At 42.2% G+C, this 14,194-nt stretch overlaps 1 protein-coding gene across 9 annotated transcripts in view; it reads right to left on the reverse strand.

Moving 5' to 3' along the window:
• EPB41L1 (erythrocyte membrane protein band 4.1 like 1) overlaps window positions 1–14,194 on the reverse strand; it is a 170,274-nt gene that overhangs the window by 716 nt on the left and 155,364 nt on the right. For all 9 annotated transcript variants that reach the window (XM_056845513.1, XM_056845509.1, XM_056845508.1 and 6 more), the window contains 6 exons: window positions 13,576–13,659; window positions 12,219–12,299; window positions 11,209–11,265; window positions 9,718–9,813; window positions 9,294–9,374; window positions 6,116–6,232 (listed from right to left, as the gene is read on the reverse strand). In XM_056845513.1, the coding sequence (XP_056701491.1) occupies window positions 6,116–6,232; window positions 9,294–9,374; window positions 9,718–9,813; window positions 11,209–11,265; window positions 12,219–12,299; window positions 13,576–13,659 (516 nt within the window). The remainder of the gene's footprint in view (window positions 1–6,115; window positions 6,233–9,293; window positions 9,375–9,717; window positions 9,814–11,208; window positions 11,266–12,218; window positions 12,300–13,575; window positions 13,660–14,194) is intronic.

Here is a 14,194-nt window from a genome sequence, read left to right on the forward strand (position 1 = left end):
AATGTGCAGGTTTTTCTCTAGTGCTCCATTGTGTGGAACAGCTTTACAGTGGAGTTTTGTGCAGAGTTACTTCAGTCTAAGGTCACCGATTTTCTATTTTTGAAATTTTTAAAAATTTATTTTAATATACAGGGATACAGAAAAAAGAAAATGTGGGGAAAAGAATTGGGGGGAAAAACATAACAACGTGTCTGTGCCCAAGAACTTATATTTGAATTTCATTATTCCATGCTACCCCTATGTTTTCAAGACCTACCTATTGATTATTATGTTTCTGAAGTACAGACTAAATATGAAATAAGTCCATTAGCTAGTATTAAAAGGTCACCAATTTTCAATGGGTTTAGATTAGAGGAACCCTGCATAGGACTGCACTGTTAGCTACAGCAGTGAAAATTAGGGCCAGTGCAATCAGAACAGGATGCTAGAAAAACATACACAACTGTCTTATGCTAAGTCACACCACTAGCCTAGCTAGTCCAGTATGCACTCCAACTAGAAACGTCTCTCCAGGATCTCGGGCCAAGGCCCCTTTCTGACTGCTGCTCCCTAAGATCATCTAAACTGGAGATGCCAAGGACACAATCTGGCCTTTTATGTATGCAACACATGTGCTCTATCACTATGATATGTGCTCCCTCCCTTAAAGTGCGTCAGGTGATGAAGAGTCATTGCCATTTAGTCTAGGACAAAGCTTCTTAAACTGTGGGTTGTGACCCCATAAGGGGTTGCGTAACTGAATGTGGGGGTTGTGAAAAATTTAGCAACAGTAAAAGGTTTGCTAATGATTTATTATCAGTAAATGTTTGATTTGTATACCTATTTTATATACCTATATACCCGAGATCACATAAAAATTTCTCGGGCGAAAAGAGGTTGTGAGTGGAAAAAGTTTAAGAAGCCCTGGTCTAGGACAGGTGCTTTCAAGCTTCTTACTTCCTGGAAACCCCTTTCCACATTCATTCACTAGCACATCAGCTATGGAATTCCTACGCATTCACTCTATGGTGAACTCTCAGCACAAGGCACCCACTAGGCCAGCAGGTCCTAGATCCGTGTTGGCGAACCTATGGCACGCGTGCCACTTCCGGCACGCGTAGCCCTCTCTGCCGGCACGCACGGTTCCTCCAAGCCTCTGGCCTTTCCGGCTCTGCCCACTCCGGGTGATCTCCAACCAATAGAGATCAGTTCCCCTGGAAAAAATTGCCACTTTGGCAATTGGACTCTATGGCACTGAAGTCCTTTCCCAAACCCCGCCCTCCTCAGGCACCACCCCAAAAACCTCCCACTCATGGTGAAGAGGAACTTGGCAACCCTAGCCTCTCCCTCTGGGCCCCCTCTGGGGGTGGTATTCAGGTTAAATTGCCGCATTGGCACTCGGCGATAAATATGTGGGTTTTCGGTTGCAGTTTGGGCACTCGGTCTCTAAAAGGTTCGCCATCACTGTCCTAGATGGTGCGCAAAGTGAGTTCATCCCAGAGACAAGAGCCCAACATTCCCCTGCAGCTGGGGTTTGCAGGACAAGTTTAATAATTACTGCTTGATTTACTCTACAAGTAAACACAGTAGTTTTATTATCTTTCCAGCCACTGAGCTTTTGTTGCTGATTTGATACCTATGGGTCTGAGATTGAATGCTGTTGGCTATGTTGCTCATTAGGTATTGATGATTGTTAACCATTTTTCCTGTCTACTCATATTGTTCTTTGTTTTACTGTTTTAATTAACATAAGAAGAGCCCTGCTGGATCACACCAGTGGTCCATCGAGTTCAGCATCCTGTCTCACATAGTGAGCAACCAATTAATCCAGAAGTCCAATGACAGGGCATAGAGACTAAGGCCTTCCCCTGATGTTGCCTGCTTACACTGGGCTGACTGTCTGTCTCTGAACGTGGAGGTTCCCATTAGTCACCATGGCTAGTAGCCACTGATAGACTGATCCTCCATAAATCTGTGTAATCCACTTTTAAATCTGTCTATGCCTGTGGCCATCACTACATCCTCTGGCAGCGAAACCTACATTTTAATCACTCGCTGTGTAAAGAAGCATTTCCGTTCATCCATCCTGAATCTAACTGTTGTGGGAAGCCACCTGGACAGCAAAAATGTTGATATATTTATATCTCATGTGCTCAAGTCAATAAAGTGAGCCCGGTGGCGCAGAGTGGTAAGCTGCAGCACTGCAGTCAAAGCTCTGCTCACAACCTGAGTTCGATCCCGACAGAAGTCGGTTTCAAGTAGCCAGTCAAGGTTGACTCAGCCTTCCGTGGTGTAGTGGTTAAGAGCGGTGTAGTGGTCTGGAGCGGTGGACTCTGATCTGGAGAACTGGATTTGTTTCCCCTCTCCTACACACGAAGCCAGCTGGGTGACCTTGGGCTAGTCACAGCTCTGTTAGAGATCTCTCAGCCCCACCTACTTCACATGGTGTCTGTTGTGGGGAGGGGGAGGGAAGGGGATTATAAGCCGGTTTGATTCTTCCTTAAGTGGTGGAGAAAGTCAGCATATAAAAACCAACTCTTCTTTTTCCATCCTTACGAGATCGGTAAAATGAGTACCCAGATTTCTGGGGGGAAAGTGAAGACGACTGGGGAAGGGAATGACAAACCACCCCATAAACAAAGTATGCCTAGTAAATGTCGGGATGTGGCATCACCCCATGGGTCAGTAATGACCTGGTGCTTGCACAGGGGACTACCTTTACCAAGTCAATAAATGGTACCAACCTTCCCAATAAAAAAATCTCTAATAAGCATCTGAGAAACCCCAGGGTTCTTACAAAAGCAAATTAAAAAGCACTAGTTGAGGGAAAAAATTATTTCAAAAGCTTGTATTAGGTGAATTCTTTTGGCTGGCAAAGCTAATAGCCTTACAGCAACAGCCAAAACTTTGCCCTGCCATCTACTGGTACAGCCATGGTTTGCCTCCACATTATTTGTGAGATGGCATTATTTTTCAATAAGGCAATAGCTCTAATATTTTGTGTCTCATTTAGTTATGGCTGCTTCCATACAGATGTGTACACCAGAAGATTCTCTGTTCTTTCTGTTCTTTTCTTTCCTCCCTTTCCCCCTCCCTGTCCGTTTCCTGCACCATTTCCCCTTCCTATCTCCTCGAGCCTGCCATCCCCATTCTCCATCGTGGAGGGCTTTTTGCTGGCTATTGGAAAAAAAAAGATATAGTATTATAGTAATGTATCTACTGCTGGCAAAAAGAGTTCTTTAATTACCAACAATGGGTTATTGTTAATGGTTGCCCATGGGTTGATAATAAGGGGGACTTTATGTGTCTTCATCATTGTGATGCTAGTGTTATCATTTTATTGTATCATCTGGTTTGTTTAGTTTGATTCATTGAAGATGACAGAATATTTGGGTGGTGACCATTTTCCTCTGCAGTTAATTCTTAGTATTTCCGGTTGTAATGCTCGTCCATCTGTTTTACCTTTCCAACTAAGTCAGAATTATGATAGACTTATACCAGTGTGATGAAATAATGATATTGTGAAGGAGTCTTGCCCTGAAATTAGCCATTTTAAAGCGTTAATCTCCTCTCGTTCTGCTCCAGAGAGGAACCTTTGTGCATTAGGTAACTTCTTAGCATTGTTCCAGCTGTTAAATACATCTTCTGGGCAGGTTAAGGATTATTACGGCCAGGCCAGATAGGGGAATTGGTTTGATGCTGACAGTAGAGCCTTTAAAAGGGCAATCTGTTATATTTATCAGCAATTTAAATTACACAATGATTAAGGCATACTTAGGATACTGCTTAATTGGGTATTGTTGCTGAAACATGAATTCAGAACTCTTATTAAAAACATAAAAGAGCTGCTTTAGACACTACATGGAATCATTTGATTTAGGCCTCTAAGCAAAAAGGTGGTAAAATCTTTTGGGATATGATTGCAAACTATTTAAATTCTAAATCTGAACTTCTTTGTCATATTTCTGCCAGATGTTGGGAGGAACATTTTACTGCCTTATTTGCCACAGCATCTGCTGATCGTAGTAGAATTCAATTGTTGCTTTCCCCAGAAATAGACAAATGGCCTCCAGTTGCAGTATGAGAAAATAAATCTATAATCTCTCAAATGAAATCTGATAAGGCACCAGGACCTGATCTGGTACTTCCAGAGTTGTTTAAAGTAAATGCCAAATGGTGGCCCAAGATTTTGGCACCTATTTTTACTCAGATTGATGAGACAGGTATTATGCCTCTTGGCAACTTGCCAAGTCCCCATATACAAAATAGTCTCCATATACAATATAACATAATATTCCCCATATACGAAAAGGCAACCCACAAGATCCATGCAACTATCATCCAGTAAGTCTGCTGTCAGTGGTGGGCAAGTTATATGCTTCCCTGCTTAATAAGAAATTATTATAATGTCTAGAGGATGAAATTAGTTTGAGACAAGAGCAAGCTGGATTTTATAGAGGTGTTAGTACCATTGACCATTGTCATACTCTTCAGGTTATTGTAGATAAATATACCAGCTCAAAGGATGGCATGTTGTCTGTAGCCTTTATGAACCTTAGAGCTACCTTTGACTCAATGCCTAGCGAGAGATTATGGGATAAACTGAATAAATTGTCTATTGACAAACGTCTCCTATTTTTGATTCAACAATTTATGACAGGCCTACAGCTCAAGTAAGATGTGATCCATCTGGTGAACTGACCAGAACTATTGTATTGAACAAAGGAGTGAAGCAAGGACGTATCCTCAGTTTTTAATTTGTAGATCAATGATCTAACTGTTATATCTGCCTCATCTAGCTCATGTTAAGTTGCCATATCTTTCGTATACAAATGATATAGCTCTTCTCTCAAGATCCGTGAATGGCCTTCATAAACTTATAGCCTCCTTTTCTGAGTACTGCTCCAAAGACGGCTTAACTACTAATGTTTCTAGTCAAAGGTCCTTCTCTTTAGAAAATAATGATGGACAAGGAAATATAAGTAGACAGTAGTAAGTCAGCCTATGGAGCAAGTAGAGCGATTTAAGTATTTCATGCAAATCATTCTTGGAAGGTGCATTTGAACTCTGTTACAAAAACAGCCATGAGTACTGGGAAGGTTATTTTGAAATTTTATTATTCCTCTGGGGGACAATATGTTTCTGCAGCAGTTAAGCATTTAATGCTAACGTTTCTGGGCAGTTACTGTATGCTGTACGGGTTTGGATTAGTATGGTGATAGATAATATCAATAGACTGTTATTCAAAGTTTTACACACTATCCTGGGAACTCCAAGATGTGGCACATGAATAGCTTTGAGAGCACAAAATGGGGAGACATCTTTTGAAGCAAAGGCTTGGTGGAGAGCGTTTATTCTGAAAATTAGGATAGTGAAATCAAATTTAGAATTAGGTCTTCTTGGATTAGATATGCTGGATCATCATATGAGTGGTTGGGACAAATGTCTGGAATTTAAATTACTACATCTGAGCATTACCAATGATATGATAGAAACTATGAGTAGTTGTGAATTGAGTCAGCCAATAAAAAAAGATGTTTGGGGGATCCTGATTATAAGAGTGTGCTGGTTAGAGCGCATGGAGTATTTCATTTTTCAGTTGGTATTCTTCCCCCAACAAAAATGCCAACCTATCTGTTTGAATTATCTCTTCCCAAGTATAGAAGGGCAGTTATCCTTGCGCATTTGAACACCTTGCCATCGGCGGTGCTGTTAGGAAGATTTAATGGTACTCCATACTCTAATAGACTCTGCAGATGTGGTACTAACCGAATTGACTATATTCTTTTGGATTGCCCTAAATTTTCAGATTTGAGAGCTGAACTGATTTTAAGCAGGACTGTCTTCATCTCTTAGTAACCAAGATGACTTCGCTTCTAAAGAGATAAACAAGTAACTTTGCGTGTGGCTAAACGTTTGGCGGCTGTAGTAAAATCACGCTGTTAATTCAGGAAGCAAATCTTAGGCTTCCCTTTTAGTGTGTGATGGCATGCTGTTTATGACTGTTGTTGCAAAAACAGTAATGAAGAAGAAGACAACTTTAGAAGAGTGTAACTCTGCTCCACATAGTCTTGCATGTTACTAGGCATGCACACTCAAGCTAGTTTTTGTGTCTTACTGCAACAACAGGTCACACCTGAGGCTTCTTGTCCTTTTCCTCTGGAGATGGTTCTGTTTCTCGATATACTACAGCTTTGGTTACCAGCATGTCGGGATGCTGCAGCTTTGCTTCCTTGATTGCCAAAGCCAAAGCCTATGAAAAGAAAACAGTGACTGTTTCAAACCAGTTCACTTCAGGTGTCCTAACTAGACAACTGGACTACTCAAGAAAGTAGATTCCTGTGAAATGTGGTGTTGGAGGAGAGTGTTACGGATACCGTGGACTGCCAAAAAAAAACAAATCAGTGGGTTATAAATCAAATCAGCCTGAACTGACCCTAGAAGCTAAAATGACTAAACTGAGGTTACCGTACTTTGGTCACATTATGAGATGACAAGAGTCACTAGAAAAGACAGTCATGCTAGGAAAAGTTGGGGGCAGCAGGAAAAGAGGAAGACCCAACAAGAGATGTATTAACTCAATAAAGGAAGCCACAACCCTCAGTTTGCAAGATCTGAGCAAGGCTGTCAAAGACAGGACATTTTGGAGGATATTAATTCATAAGGTCGCCATGAGTCAGAAGCGACTTGACAGCACTTAACACACACACTAGACAACTGAAGAGCATGCAGAAGCAACTATTAAGAATGTTCCTGGAAACACAGAGAACTCGATTTGTTAAACTGACTTCACATTCTTGTCACAGATTTTCTATTCAAAACTAATGGGTTGGGTTCTGCAGATCCATTCTACTCAGAAGAAAGCACCACTGTTGGTAGAATGGATCCATTGAGAGCCAACTTCTTTGCAAACCTACAGTGGAGCCCAACCGTTGCTTATGTATGTTGTTAAGTTTGCACGTAGTAATATTTATATGTGAACTTATTTGCAGCAATTTCATTGGGCTGATATCTCTGCATACCCTGCATAGCTAAATATATTTTGTATAACAGTCACTCTTTACCCCTTTCTGTAGCTCCCCTTGCATGCCCAGAATTTTTGCAGATAAATGTACAGGGATTGTTGGAAATTTACATCTTGTCATATGAAGTGCTGCAAGGTACTGAAAATGTTGCATCTATTCATGGTAAAGCAGCCCTAGTGAGGTAAAGCTGGCCATTTCTGATCTAATATGAAGCTTTAAAAATAAATTATATGGGTCCAATAGTGGCACTGCATTGCCAGCACAGTATCTTGGCTCAGGGAATTACTATAAAAACACTTGTCTCTGTCAAGGGAGGTCATGTTGGATTGATTGGCTAGATAGAAGAGATAATATAAACAGAGAGAAAATATGGCAAGTCTGGCCTTGAGTAAACCATTACCCAAAGCCAGTTCAGGAATCAACATGCAAAAGCAGACTTCCATGCATAAATCTCTGTGCTAGTTCAGGAAACACAAAAGCAAATGTTGTTGTACACATGATTCTCATATCTGGGCCTGTGTACATGTTCCTCTATTGGCCTTGCATGTAACAACACCGAACAAAAAGTCATTGCTACCACTTTCAACAGAACTGATTGTCTGCTTGGAAGATGGGCAGTGTGAGAACTGAATCTGGGACCTTTGCTACACCCATGCAACAGATGAATGATGCTGTCAAATCTCATCACCAGAGAGGCACATAAAAATCCTTTTTCTGTGTGTGTTAAGGATCATTGTTTAAAACGAAACTTGATTAATGAAACATAATTTTATGACCCTCTTAGGATCTAATAAAAGAAGGCTTTTCTCTGTAGAGAATGAATTCTGGGGAAACATCACTGTGAGTTATCCGAAGCACAAAGATTCTTGTATTTATATTACTGCTTGATGCTTGGGGCCCTGACCTGGATGGCCCAGGCTAGCCTGATCTCGTCAGATCTCAGAAGCTAAGCAGGGTCAGCCCTGGTTAGTATTTGGATGGGAGACCATCAAGGAAGTCCAGGGTTGCTGTACAGAGGAAGGCACTGGCAAACCACCTCTGTTAGTCTCTTGCCTTGAAAACCCCATAAGGGGTCATCATAAGTCGGCTGCGACTTGACGGCACTTTACACTTTTTGATGCTTGGGACCATGGACTAGCAAGCCATTGCAAATATTGTCCACTGATCGAAGTGACATTTTGCTCCAATTTTACGCCTAGCAATTACATGATCTCTAATTAACAATGTCAAGCAACACAGACATTTACTTCTCATGGCATGGGAAACACCAATCTGCCTAGCAACCACTACCAGACCTTGCTTCTGGTTGAGGTTTTTTACTTTTTTGTGGGGTGAGGGTTGGGCAGAGCAGAAAAAGAAGCAGGCAGCAGAAAGGAACACTGGAAAGAAAAATACATCTGCTAGTGCTGATTCCAGTGAGCACCTGTCTACAAACACCTAAAAGATTCTATTTGGCATCATGAACATTGTCATCTAAAACTTACCGTGTACCCTTCCTGAGGTGCATAAAGGCATTCAGTTTTAAATCGATCTGTTTCTATAGTTACAGCACAAATTAGTATGCGCTTTCAGCAATAATTAAATCATGAGTTTTCTTAGCAATGTAAATAATTATTGCCTTGATTTCAATCAATCCACCCTGTTTTTAATCAATCAACATATACACATGAATACACCTGGATCAGGACATGTCCTTGCTTTCATTATGGTACATAATTTATTATGTACCATAGAGCTTTCCCAGTGCTTCACATACATTAAATTATTATAATCCTTTCAACCCTATAATACAAGTCAATATGATCACCATATCGAAGATGGGGGTGGGGGCTGAAGTGGAGAATGGGTTAACAAACACCACCTACAATGCAAACCTAAACAGAGTTACACCTTTCCATGCCCACTGACATCAGTAGACTTAGAACAGTAACTCTGTTTAGGATTGCACTGATAGGGATTTCATGATAGAAGAGACATTTGAACCAGCGACTTCCCTCATTTATCGATCAAGTTTCTAAACCACTAGTTTCTAAATTCTAAGCCATCAGTTTCTAAGCCAAATGTTCACATACCACAGGGGAGATCAGCTCTGGAGACTGCACTCTACAAACACATGGAACCCTTAATCTCTATGTCATCCCTCTTCATATTCTGAAGTAGGACCAAATATATAGGGAAGGATGGGTTTGGGGATTCTAGCCATCTTAACTTTTGTATAAAACTAGGAATGGAAAGCTTGATTAAGAACTTTCTAACATTGCTGACAGTTCCCACAGACTTCCTTCATACCTGATCCTGGTCCACATCTTCATCTCCTGTTATGATGATTCGCTTTTCTATTCTTGTTTCAGAAAACCCTCCTTTCACAGTCTGGAATAAGGAAAGAAATGTCATATAGCATTTTGCAGTGTGTAAAATGGTAAATCTTGCGCAGCACCATCAACTGCATGAGGAGGTCTGTTACTATGCTTCCTACGTTCCCAGAGAGGGACATGGGATGAGAAATAACCACTTGTTCAAGGCCACCCATTGTAATTACATATATCATACACAATTATAAGAGAAAGTGCATTCCATAGCTAGCTGTCCATTGCCTCTTATTTCCACTTGCGCACAGAACCATTAAAGTCACAATGCACTGTTATATTAATTAAATCACCCTCCATAACATCTGAAGGTGCTCTCATACTGCTTCCTCCTGACCTGCTCTTACCTTGGTAACATGGGTAGTTGTGGAAGTGGAGAGAGTTTCCGCCGTGGCCCCAAAAAGGCTGGTGAAGGCTTCTTTCCCAACAGTACTGCTGGTGATCTACAAGCACATGCATAAACACTGTCCATGTCAACAGATGGGCCTAACAGATTCTATTTCCTTTTAAAACATGGAGCCTTTATAAGGCCTTATCATATGAAAGTTCTGAGGACATATTCAATCGTATCATCTTTGTGACAGGTTCCTTTTGCTTCCTCCTCAAGGAAGGTATGTAAGCTCAGTGGCATATTGCATGCTTTGGTTATGGAAGGTACCAGTTCAACCTTTGGCATCTTTGACTGAAAAGCCCTGGGTAGGGCTTGGAGCTGAATGCATGCAAAGTTTCAGAAACAAACTTCCCAGATCAGCTGACTAGTGGTGTTACACAGGGTTGCCTAACAACTCCCTAAATGGAAGCCGAGATCTGCCAGAACTTATATTTGTCAGTTTTGTAGGTTTTTAACACCGCTGATTTTTTTTTTTAAGTTTCAGATTTTTCTTCAAACTTGGCCAACCCCCAGGTTGTAGAAACATTTCTCTTATCCGTCTCTGGCTCCATTGTGAGGATTTTTAAAATCTACTCTCTGAGGCCACATTCAGAATTCAATATATAGGCAGCACTGCTAAGGTTCCCCAAACCTTAGAGAAGTCCGGCGAGTGCATTTGCCAAGGTCAATAAATTGCAAGACAGCACAAATAGACTCCCCACTGCATATAAAAATTTCCCCTCTCCCATTGTTTGAACTAAAAGATGCATTTATTTAAAAAATCCTTAATTGGACTGCTTTCAGAAGTTACATGGAATTGAGTTTAATCCAATAACCAGTCCAATTGATGAGGGGCCCTAATCTCCCTTCTTCTTACGTTGTTTTCTGAGAAAAGATAGGAAGCACAGAGAAAGCCATGCTAGTAATTTCTCTTCCCAGCTGAAGAAGCATTCACTCTTCATTAAAGCCAGAAGATCAGAGGCTCTGTCAGCCTGAAGTCAAATGAATTCAATTGTATCACCTTTTGAGTAGCTGTTAAGTAGCTGGCACATGGGCCAGGCGAGTATAAAGGGAAGAGAAACAGTGGTTTGCTTCCTAGTTGTTTGTGTGTTCTTTTGTTTGAGGCTGATGGTTTTAAATTACAAGTAGAGGTGGGATTTAATCATCTTCCAATAAACGTGTGTTGTATGTGCTTATTCTGTGCAGCACCAAGGCCTCAGGTATTGTGCAAATTGGCTTATACTGGCCTCCCGCACACAGAAAAAAGTTTGCTTATCCTGCTGCTTGTTTTCCAAAGCCCCACTGAACTTTCTTTTCCCGCTGATCCTGCTGGAAAGGAGATAAGAGGCTGCCTTAAGAAGTGGATGGGGCCAGAGGAGAGAAGTTGGGGTTGCAGCGTTGTATTGTCTTTCCACTACACTCCAAGGTATCTCTTTCTCAAATGTTCACAAGTATAAAAAACACTCACTGGAGAGATGGAGCGAAATTCTGTTGTTCCCTTCCCAGGCTTGGGGGTGCCGTGGTCCTGCAAAAACACAATGTTTACATTGAAATCAAGATGCAGAGAGATACCTAATTAGATAAGATACCTATATAAGACAAAGGTATCTTGCCAGGATACTGACTGGACATCTCTTACTCAAAACCTTCAAAAGTCCCTTCCTCTAACTTCCAGCAAAACTGTCTACACCAGCCTGCAGATTTCACTTCTCCCCTTTCGCCTGCGGCTCAACAGATGGGGAGGACTCTCAACCCATGGGACTCAAAGGTTTGGCTTGGAGTGTTTCTGTGGATGGAAGGACTTTCATCCATGGAGTGCAACTTTCTCATCCTGCTGCAGCTGAAAATGCCCCACAACACCATTTCTTGAGACCCCTTGTCCCCAGGAACAGCATTGCAGGAGGCATTTGGGGCTGCGGTGGGATGGAGAGGAAAGAGAGTCACACTCGGTGGATGAAAATCCTTCCGCCTCTGGAAACATTCCAGTGGACTCAAGCCATGTTTCTAGAGATGGAAGGATAAAGATCAAGAAAATGGCACAGGGAAAGGATTAACTCCCCTCCACAAACTGCAGCCCTGATTTGAATCACCACCATCACCCAGGGTTGCTGTTAGTGGTGGTGGAAAGCGCCATCAAGTCACAGCTGACTTATGGCGGCCCCGTAGAGTTTTCAAGGCAAGAGATGTTCGGACGTGCTTTGGCATTGCCTGCCTCCATGTGGGCTGAGAAGGTTCTGAAAGAACTGTGACTGGCCCAAGGTCACCCAGCAGGCTTCATGTGGAGAAGTCAGGAATCAAACCCAGATCTCCAGATTACAGTCCGCCACTCTTAACCACTACACTACTCTTGTGACTCCTGTGTCACAAGTAGTTCAGTGCTCACAGAAATCAGGATGACAGCTTAAAGAGAAAGAAGAAAACAACTCAAAAAAAGAGGAGAGGTTCATGCCCCACCTGCCTTTCCCTATGGGCACTTACAGAGGATGTAGAAATGGTTTCTGTGCTGACAATGTGGGAAGTGGTTATTGTCTCTCTTCCACAAGTGGTGGTTCCATCGACCTGAAAATGAAAGCAGCAAAGAAAGTGAGTCAATGCAGCTACGGCTGAAGCACAAGCAGCAGTCTTTGCAAGGTCAGCATTTTTTTTTTTACTCTTTCACTTGCCAATTAAAGACTTGCTGTTTAATTATCCACCCAATTACAGCAAATGCATGGTCCTTGATTACTACAGTACCAAGCAAAGTATGCAGGTTATAGAGTTATAGCCTCTATAGTGATATAGTTTCGAGGTCCTGGAAAGAACTGTACTGTTTCAAGCATGCACACATACACAGAGACAAAGCAGGTATATTTTATTTAAAGTGCAGTAGGCTCATAACTGCCCTGACCTAGATGGCTCAGGATAGCCTGATCACATCAGATCTCAGAGAGTAAGCAGGGTCGGCCCCGCTAGTATTTGGATGGGTGACATCCAAGGAATACCAGGGTCGTGATGTGGAGGCAGGCAATGGCAAACCACCTCTGAACGTTTCTTGCCTTGAAAACCCCACTAAGGGTCACCATAAGTCAGTTGTGACTTGACGGCACACACACAAAAAAGGTGTCTAACTGCTCTGACCTGGACGGTCAAAGATAGCCCTATCTTGGAAGCTAAGTAAAGTCAGCCCTGGTTAGTGTATGGATGGGAACTCCAGGGTTGTTACAAAGAGACAAGCAATGGCAAACCACCTCTGTTCACCTGCCTTGAAAGCCCCATGAGTGGGTCACCATGAGTCGGGTGTGACTTGATGGCACTTCTCTCTCTCTCTCTCTTACGCATACACACACTTATAACTGAGCCCTGCATCGACAGAGTAGCAAACGTGGTGTAGTGGTTAAGAGCCAGTGTGGTGTAGTGGTTAAGAGCATTGGTTTGGAGCGGTGGTGTCTGATCTGGAGAACCAGGTTTAATTCCCCACTATTCCACATGAGCTGCAGACACTAATCTGGTGAACTGGGTTGGTTTCCCCACTCCTACACATAAGGCCAGCTGGGTAATTTTGGGCTAGTCACAGCTCTCTCAGCCCCACCTACCTCACAGGGTGTTTGTTGTGAGGAAGGGAAGGTGATCGTAATCCGGTTTTATTCTCCCTTAAGTGGTAGAGAAAGTCAGCATATAAAAACCAACTCTTCTTCTAACTGGGGGCTCCACATACCCTATCCCTTCCATTTCGGCAAAAGCTCAGCAGCCCTGTAAATCCAGTCACAGCCTTCTAAGCTGCATCACACAGAAAGCCCTTACTTCATATGCTTTGGCCACGGTGCCAAATCTGTGACAATGAAAATCCAAAGGTTACCTGTGTAGTTTCTATTGCAGTGATTCTCTGGTGCACAGAGGTCTCTTCTGCTTTTTTCACAGTTTCTGTTTTCACAACTGATGACTACCAAACAAACAAACAACAATTAGCGACCCATTTTAGCTGCACAAATCTGGTGGTTTGCAACCTGCAGGATGCCATGGATGCAGTAATTGTAATTGCACAACCTGTGACCTTCCTGCTTGAGGTTGGGCTTTTTTTTTTTCTAATGCAAAGAGTGCATGTGGTTTTCGAACAGCAGGGTCTGTAGTTGTGTGTATATGGGGGTGTGTGGCTGACTGCAAATACAGGCCACAATGATGTAGTAGGGGTGTCCATTAAAGATGGTATTAAAATCAAGACTGGCAAAGTAAGGTAATAACTCCAATAAATTAAAGGGGTCTGAGAAGAAGAGTGTAAACTTCTATATATTAGTGCAAACAGAATTCTACTGAAAGGACTACAAGTGTCTGTGTGAGGCTCGCTTTTGGAAATATATGAACAGTGATTTCCCCAGGGCACTTTCTCACTCTCAGCCAGGATCTCAGCAACCTTTACTCAGTTCCTGACTTCTATACAACCACAAAGGAGCCCTCTTGTTTCATTCATCTGCCTTCCT

This window comes from Euleptes europaea, chromosome 2 (assembly GCF_029931775.1).
Source record: "Euleptes europaea isolate rEulEur1 chromosome 2, rEulEur1.hap1, whole genome shotgun sequence".
Lineage (NCBI taxonomy): Eukaryota > Metazoa > Chordata > Lepidosauria > Squamata > Sphaerodactylidae > Euleptes > Euleptes europaea.